Raw genomic sequence first — 8,596 nt, forward strand, 5'->3', positions numbered from 1 at the left:
TCGAAAAACTGACAATGTCTCGGTACACTGGGATGAAAATCTGGTCCATCTGTAAGTTTCCTAGCTCTGTGAGCATCTGGGAGCATCATGGGTACAAAGCATCTTCAAATCTTCTTCTTCACTGCATCTTCTACCTTCAGAAATCTTTCGAACTGGTTTGCAATCTTCAAATGTTGGCTTCAGCATTGAATTTTATCGATTCCAACTTGTTACCTCAGCAGGCAAATGTATGGCTTGTCTCATTGGTAGGTGGACTCCATCTAGCTCCTACTTCATTTCTTATTTCCAGAAATTTTCCGAGTTGGTTAGTGATCTTCAACTGTTAGCTTCAGCATCGAATCGTCTCAAGTCCAATCTTGCTATCTTAGCAGGCATGTGTCTGGCTCATCTCCTTGGTAGGTAGACTCCCTCTTGACGCTTCTCGATCTACGTGGAGCATCTTCGAAATCCTATCGATCCCAGAGAAAGACATTGATGTGGTATTGTTTTTCAAGAACCTTCTACATGAACAATCATTTAGGGATCAATACCTTTGAATGATATGTTATGTTCATGCAAAAATACAATAAGAGCAGACAAAAGGAAACCAATGTTAGTAGAAACAAGACCACAAGAATCAAGTTAGTTGAAAAGATTAGTCCAAAAATATAGTCTTAGCAAAAATAAATAAATATGACTCAAAGTTGAGATTGAAAAAAGGCATACAAAGAAAAGTAATATTCCTAACCGCATGCGTTCTAGTTCTCCTAGGCTATCCACATGGCTCTAGTGGGGTAGGCTTACTAAATTCTCTATATAAGGTTGGGTTTTAGCAAAAGGTTCCCAAACCATTTTTACAACCTACTAAGGTTGCCCCCGATTCTGGTCCATTACAGACTTACGAATTGAGTTCGGCTCAGGAGATCACACCACTAAAAGCGTACCTCGGATCCGATATCCAGATAGGCAACTTAGGATGCTTTCCAGACATACTTTATAAGACCCACATAAGGAAGCCCAATGCTCCTCGTGAGGTGTGACGTTTCTCTCTACTTAGGTAAATCGGGTTGGAGCTCAGGTTCAGAGCTGTGATATGCAACTATATTAAATAATTCCACAAAAGTGTAAGCATTAACCAAAAAGAAATCTATTTTTTTCTTTTTTTTGAAATAATATAATGAACCGTATTTTAAATAAAATCAAACTCGTAATTTCCAAAATAGTAAATAAAGGGTAACAAACTCGTGGCTCGACTCTCAATTTGTTTTTTTTTTAAAAACAAAAATCCCCAGCGGAGTTGCCAAGCTGTCGACACCGTTTTTCGCCCAGGTGGGGAAAGACCGCATGTGTATGGATTATCGAGACCTTAACAGGGCTATCCCGAAAGACAATTTTCCCTTACCTCATATAGACACTCTGGTAGACAATACTGCAGGGCATTCTTGGTTTTCCTTCATGGATAGCTTCTCAGGGTATAACTAGATCAAAATGAACCCTAAGGATATGGAGAAAATAACGTTTATAACCGCGTGGGGAACTTTCTATTACAAAGTGATGCCATTCGGGTTGAAAAATGACGGGGCAACCTATCAGAGAACCATGTGACTCTCTTCAATAACATGATGCATAAGGAAATAGAAGTGTACGTAGATGACATGACTGCCAAGTCTCGAATGGAAGAGGAGCATGTGCAAAATTTGAGAAAATTGTTCCAAAGATTAAGGAAGTACCAACTAAAGCTCAATCTAACCAAATGCACGTTCGGAGTAAAATCATGGAAACTATTGGGCTTTGTGGTAAGCTAGGAAGGAATCGAGATCGATCCAGATAAGGTCAAGGCAATTCAAGACCTTTCTGTACCTCACACACAGAAAGAGGTTCAAGGGTTCTTGGGAAGACTAAATTATATATCGTGATTTATTTCTCATTTGACCGATAAGTGCGATCCAGTGTTCAAATTGCTCAAAAAGAATAATCCAGAGGTATGGAATAACGAATGCCAGTAGACTCTAGAAATCAAGAAATATCTGTCAAATGCCCCCATATTGGTAACACCAGTACCAGGCAGACCACTAATTCTCTACCTAACAATTTTCGAGAATTCAATGGGTTGTGTACTAGGGAAACATGATGAATAAGGAAGAAAGAAAATAGCCATCTATTACTTGAGTAAGAAGTTTACCGACTGTGAGACTCGATACTCACCAATTCAAAAGCTGTGTTGTGCCTTAGTTTGGGCTACCCGAAGACTCAGGCAATACATGTTATACCATACCACATGGTTGATATCAAGATTGGATCCACTGAAATTTTTGATGGAGTCCCCTGCTCTGACTGGCAGACTGGCTAGATAGCAGATGTTGTTACCTGAGTTTGATATTGTCTATGTGAGCCAAAAGGTAATAAAAGGAAGCGTCGTAGCCGACTTTCTTGCAAGTCGTGCCTCAGAAGACTACGAAGGTTTGAACTTTAATTTCCCAGATGAGGATTTGATGTGCATCTCTACCGATGAAGAGAGCTCTAGGGGTAAAAAATCTTGGACCTTGTACTTTGATGGAGCCTCTAACGCTTTAGGAAATGGAATTGGGGCAGTGTTGATTTCCCCTGAGGAAATGTACTATCCTTTCACAAGTAGATTAGAATTCTTTTGTACCAACAACATGGCCGAATACGAAGCTTGTATTATGGGGTTAAAAGCAGCCATTGAAAGAAAGGTCAAGGCACTGAAAGTGTACAGAGATTCCTCATTAGTAGTGTACCAACTAAAGGGAGAATGGGAGACGAAAGATTCAAAGCTAGTGGAATATCGAAATTTGGTCCTTGAACTACTGAATGAATTTGAGGATGTCAAGTTCAAGTACCTCCCTCGAGAGGACAATCAGATGGCAGATGCTTTAGCTACCCTAGTAGCGATGTTTAAAGCTAATAAGAGAATTGATATGATGCCCATAATGATGCAAGTATACGAGACCCCAGCCCACTGCTATCACATAGAAGAAGAAATAGATGGCCATCCATGGTACTGTGATATCTTACAGTACATGAGATACCAGACGTATCCTCCTAACGCATTTGAAGTTGACAAGAGAACCATCAGAAGAATGGCAGTCAGATACTTCATTGACGGGGAAATCCTATACAGAAGGGGTAGTGACCAAGTTTTACTGAGATGTGTAACTGCCAAAGAAGCAAAAAATGGTATGGAAGAAGTGCATGGCGGAACGTCTGGAACACATGCAAATGGTTTGTCCATGGCCAGAAAAATGATGAGATATGGATACTATTGGGCCACGATGCATACATATTGTGTCAATTACATGAGAAGATGTCATAAATGCCAGATATATACGGATAAAATTCAAGCACCACCTTCTCCTTTGCATGTCATGAGCTCACCCTAGCCATTCTCTATGTGGGGCATAGACATCATTGGGGCAATCACACCGGAAGCTTTAAATGGGCACCGATTCATCTTAGTAGCAATCGATTACTTCACAAAATGGGTAGAGGATGCTTCCTATTCCAGTATCACGAGATCCACAGTTTGCAGGTTCATAAAGATGGAAATAATATGTCGATATGGGTTACCAGAAAGAATCATCACGGACAATGCTACTAATCTAAACAACAAGATGATGGAAGAACTTTGTGTGCAGTTCAATATAAAGCATGCCAACTATGTTACCTATCACCTTAAAATGAATGGGGCAGTAGAGACAGCAAACAAGAACATCAAAAGGATCATTACAAAGGCTACAGAAACTTACAGGGATTGGCATGAGAAATTACCTTTCGCTCTTTATGGTTATAGAACGACTGTACGAACATCGACAGGGGCAACGCATTTATCTCTGGTATATGGAACAGAGGAAGTTGTACCTATTGAGGTTGAAATTCCATCAATTTGAGTCTTGAAGGAAGTAGAATTGGATGAAGCAGAATGGATTCAGTCTCGCTTTGATCAACTGCATCTTATTGAAGAGAAAAGGTTGAATGCTATATGTCGTGGGCAGATGTACCAAAAAAGGATGATGAGAGCCCATGATAGGAAAGTACGCCCAAGAGAGTTCCGAGAAGGGGATATAATTCTTAAAACGATTTTGCCAATCCCGAAGGACTTCTGTGGAAAATGGATGCCCAATTGGGAGGGCCCCTACATTGTTAAAAAGGCCTTCTCCGAGGGGCTTTGATTTTGGCAGAGATGGACGGAAAAGTACTCAAAAATCCAACAAATTCAGAATCTATCAAGAAATATTATGCCTAAAAAAAAGGAGAGGTTCAAGGTGAAAACCCGTAAACGGCATCTTGAAACAAATGAAGGATTTGAGTTGAAAACCCGAAAGGGCGGCTCAAGTGCATTTTTTATATGGAGGCATCCGACAAGTAACATCCTCTAAAGACTAGTTGGTCGTGAATGACTTCACTTTTGCAAACAACTTTGCCACCTTGAGATCTCCCAGACAAAGGATTGGCTCGTGACGTTAAATTAACTGATTTAGGAACACTTGTGCTAGAATTCGTTATGACATATTCTTTTGATTCCAGAATCCTTGTTCAATTCTTTTGATTACCATGACTTTGTGTAAAACTTACATTTGTCAATAAATTTCCTGATTATCATTTTGATTTTCAAAACAATCATTTTCGTGAGCCATAAAAAGTATCTGAATTCTAAACAAATGGTTTTTTGGTATTACTTTGCGATTAACCCATGAAGATATTGGAAATCCAAGGTCGTCCATCCGATCGATATTTGCACTAGTTGAAGCGAGTGATTGATGAGAGGGCGAGACAAGAAATTACAGAAAGATTACGAATCAGACACGAAGTCAGCAAAAATGAAGACTCGACGAGGATAAAGATAAAATGGGTCTGTAAAACCCTAAAAACTCAAAAACTCACCATACACACTCATGCATTCATCAAATAAGAGCATACACATGCATTTACATAAAGTTTTGAAAATATTACAGGAACTCAAAGAGTCTATGAAAGATTCATTTCGCAGTTTCCGCAAAGGATCAGTCAATATCTTACATGGATTGAAGCAATTTCAAAGACTGGGAGGTCATTGCTTTCAGGTGCTTCAAACACCAATTCACTGACACATGATAAATATTTGCAGGATTAAATCTTTAAAGAGAAGATAAGCTGATCAACATTTCCAGTGGAGAGTTCATAATGAGAAGAACTCATCCAACAAGGGAGAAGAAGTTCATAATGAGAAGAACTTGTTCAACCTTAGCTCAAGATTTCCAGCGGAGAGTTCATAATGAGAAGAACTCATCCAACGAGGGGCAGATCGAACTCAAAATTTTCAATTTTAAATATAGGGTAATCAACTAGGTACCAATTTTTGGGTGCTTGTGGGGGTACTAATCATTCCTCACGCGTAACTAACTCCCGAACCTGATTTCTGGATTTTTGTAGACCCTAAAACTCGGTGTTTTATTAAAATAAATTGTTTTATTAAAATCACCAGATTTTTACAGTGTTCCAATCTCACCTTAAATATTAGTGGCGACTCCTCACATTTCGAAACGATTCTAAAAGTGAAAATCCCCGAATCGGTATCGGTCTTTCCCCGCCCGGGCGAAAAACGGTGTCGACAGCTTGGCGACTCCGCTGGGGAATTTTGTTTTTTAAAACAAATTGAGAGTCGAGCCACAATTTGGTTACCCTATATTTACTATTTTGGAAATTACGAGTTCGATCTTATTTAATTGACTGTTCATTATGTTATTTAAAAAAATAGATTTCTCTCTGGTTAATGCTTACACTTCTATGAAATATTTAGGATTGTTGCATAGCATAGCTCTAAACCCGAGCTCAATCCTGATTTATCAAAGTAGGAAGAAACATCACACCTCATGAGGAGCATCGGGCTTCCTTGTGTGGGTCTGACAAAGTATCTCTGGAAAGCACCCTAAATTGCTTATCCGGATATCAGTTCCGAGGTACGCTTTTAGTGGTGTGATCCCCTGAGTGAAACCCGATTCGCAAGTTTGTAATGGGCCAGAATCAGGGTCAACCTTAGCAGGTTGTGAAATTACTCGGGAACCCTTGCTAGAACCCTCCCACATATAGAGAATTTAGTAAACCAACCCCTTTAAAGCCATTTGGTTTAACTTAAGAGAACTAAATCGCATGATGTTAGGATTTTCAATTTTCTTTGATTATTTCACTTTCGATAATTTAAATTTTCACCAATTATTCCTTTATTTTTCGATTATTATGATGTACTAACTTGTTGCTTTATTTCTTGATTGCATGTATCATTATCATATCGCATCATTTCATAAACGATATTGATTCCCAGATTATCTAGTTATTATAAAAAGAGCTTAAGGCAACAATGTTTTCCGATGGGACTGAGAATACAATAAATGTTCAAACCTGGTCTGAATACGGATAAAAGCGATTCGGGGATAGCCTTGTTACTAATGAAGAATCAGTTTTACCGGAGAAGGTAATTATCCAAGTCAGACAGACTCATTGGACTGAGTTATCAAGAATTTGGGCCACTTGGGATGATAATGAGAAGACATTGTTCAGAGAAATATACGGCGACCTAGTAGAGATGCTCAGAGTTCCAATAGACACAGTGGTTGTTCGAGCGCTGGCCGAGTGTTGGAATCCAGCTTACAGGTGTTTCACGTTCGGTAAAGTAGATATGACCCCTACCTTGGAGGAGTATATGGCTTTACTAAATATCCCGAATATAAGAAGACATTCTATTTACACCAAGGCGATCTGACCTAAGGGATTCATTACCAAGATGATCACGCTGACCGGGAAGACCATGGAATGGGTCGAAGAGTATATTCGTGATAAGGGAATCTCTTGCCTCAACTGAAGAGTTTGATTTATGAGCAGACTCCATCAAAAAGAAGAAGATATCACTTTGCACTTGCATTATATGGCTTGGTCATTTTCCCCAGGAATAAGGATCACTTCGACATCGCTTTAATTGATTTTGTCGAATCTATTGCTAGAAAGAATCCCGCACCAGCTATCCTTGCGGAAACATTCTTGTCATTGAACCAGTGTAGACGATTGGGGGGAGATCAGTTCACCGGATGTGCCTCATTGTTACTAGTTTGGTGGTGGAGCCACTCCTGGATAATCGAGAAAGGTTGGGCTCGGAGACATCAATCGAATTTTTCGCCTCTAGTGGATTTCCTCAGTAAGTGTCAAATACCAGAGCATCGCAATAGGAAGGAATGGGTTGAAGCTCTCCATAACATAAAAGATACGAGATAGTATGGAAGGCTTACTGGTTACCCAAAGCAGACATACTTTTAGATGCGGCAATGATAGTTTTGTAATGCTACATGGGTTCTGGGGAGCGATCGGGTATACTCCGCTAATTGCACTCAGACAGTTCAGTACCCGACAGTTCGTACCCGCTACCCACAGCTTGAAGGAGGCAGAGTTTTCTTTCTCCACTCCAGGTTACCGAGAGTGGATTTCAAAGATTTATACAGCTTGGCAGAAACCTCACTACATGAGATTCAAGATGATTGAGCCTGTATTCACACCGACCTATGAGGGTTGGAGGTTGCAAAGGATTAATAAAACACGCGAAGCCAAATTTAGACGATGAGTTGACTATGGAGGAGCGATTGAAGAGGCTCCCGACAGAGGTTGAATTGTTAAGAGAGGAAATGCGACTGATAAATCTGGAGAGAGAAAAAGAAAATAGAAAGTTCTCATATGAGAAGACAATGTGGGAGATCGAGCTGATTAAGAAGCATGGAGTGACAAAATAATTGTCCAAAGATAAAGAGAAGGTTCAAGGAAGTTTTGATGCGCTAAATCAAGATTTTCGGGCCTTAGAGAAGAACATGAGAGCCCAAGGTCTACATCATACAGCCAAGACCCTAAACATAAAACTCGATAGGGTAGAAAGAAGTGCAAGAAGATATCAAGAAGAAAAGAAACAAGCCCTGCAGCATGCACAAAGACTAAGAGAGCAAAGAGATGAGGTTAACAATAATTGACACAGAGGCGGGAACAGATTGAACGGCTCGAAGCACAGCTGCTTAGTATGGATGAGATTTTTCAGAACTCGTATAGTAACAATGGGTCCCGTCTTCAAAAAGAAAATGAGAGGTTAAAGAAAAGGGTAGCAGAGTTAGAAGAAGCAAGGTTGATACACTCATCCGCACATGATATAACCAGGCAGGAGAATGAGGCCTTAAAAGTCAAGATTACTGAGCTAGAAGTTGCAGTACAAAAAGGTCATCAGCGAATCCAACAATTAGAAGAAAGTTGACCATTGACTAATTCAGAGCTTGGAACCGTGCTACGGCAGGATACCATTCAGAGTCAACATGAAGCAATGGGGAGAGCCATGAGTTAGGCCCGTAGTGTTGCTCGCCAACTATTCGAATTATCTGAAGAAGTGATGACCTGAAAGTTTTTGTGGTCCCGAGTCAATAGAAGAATGACGCATCATCGGATTGATGATAGAGCTCGAAAGATTAGGGGATACGGCAAGATTTTATGTTTAGTTTCCATGACTGATGTACTCTCTTTGCCTAAGTGCTTAGACATTGTGTGTTGTTGAGTACCTTTTTTATATAAACTAAGTTATTTCAGAATCAATATCGGG

At 39.9% G+C, this 8,596-nt stretch overlaps 1 protein-coding gene across 1 annotated transcript; it reads left to right on the top strand.

Moving 5' to 3' along the window:
* The first annotated feature begins 2,336 nt into the window (after window positions 1-2,336).
* Window positions 2,337-7,242, top strand: LOC120167086. The gene is made up of 6 exons (XM_039176207.1): window positions 2,337-3,222; window positions 3,403-3,833; window positions 3,897-4,031; window positions 4,953-5,060; window positions 6,398-6,627; window positions 6,921-7,242. The coding sequence occupies exons 1-6, from the start codon at window positions 2,337-2,339 to the stop codon at window positions 7,240-7,242; spliced, it is 2,112 nt and encodes a 703-aa protein (XP_039032138.1).
* Window positions 7,243-8,596: the final 1,354 nt, after the last annotated feature.

This window comes from Hibiscus syriacus, unplaced genomic scaffold (genome assembly GCF_006381635.1).
Source record: "Hibiscus syriacus cultivar Baekdansim isolate YM2019G1 unplaced genomic scaffold, ASM638163v2 tig00111662_pilon, whole genome shotgun sequence".
Lineage (NCBI taxonomy): Eukaryota > Viridiplantae > Streptophyta > Magnoliopsida > Malvales > Malvaceae > Hibiscus > Hibiscus syriacus.

Excerpts from the sequence above, each read along its gene's own strand:
- LOC120167086 (XM_039176207.1), top strand. The coding sequence starts at position 2,337 with ATGTTGTTACCTGAGTTTGATATTGTCTATGTGAGCCAAAAGGTAATA. Across the intron at positions 3,834-3,896 it reads GGGCAACGCATTTATCTCTG|GAAGTAGAATTGGATGAAGC; the intron begins GTATATGGAACA and ends TGAGTCTTGAAG. Across the intron at positions 4,032-4,952 it reads TGAGAGCCCATGATAGGAAA|GAACTCAAAGAGTCTATGAA; the intron begins GTACGCCCAAGA and ends AAAATATTACAG.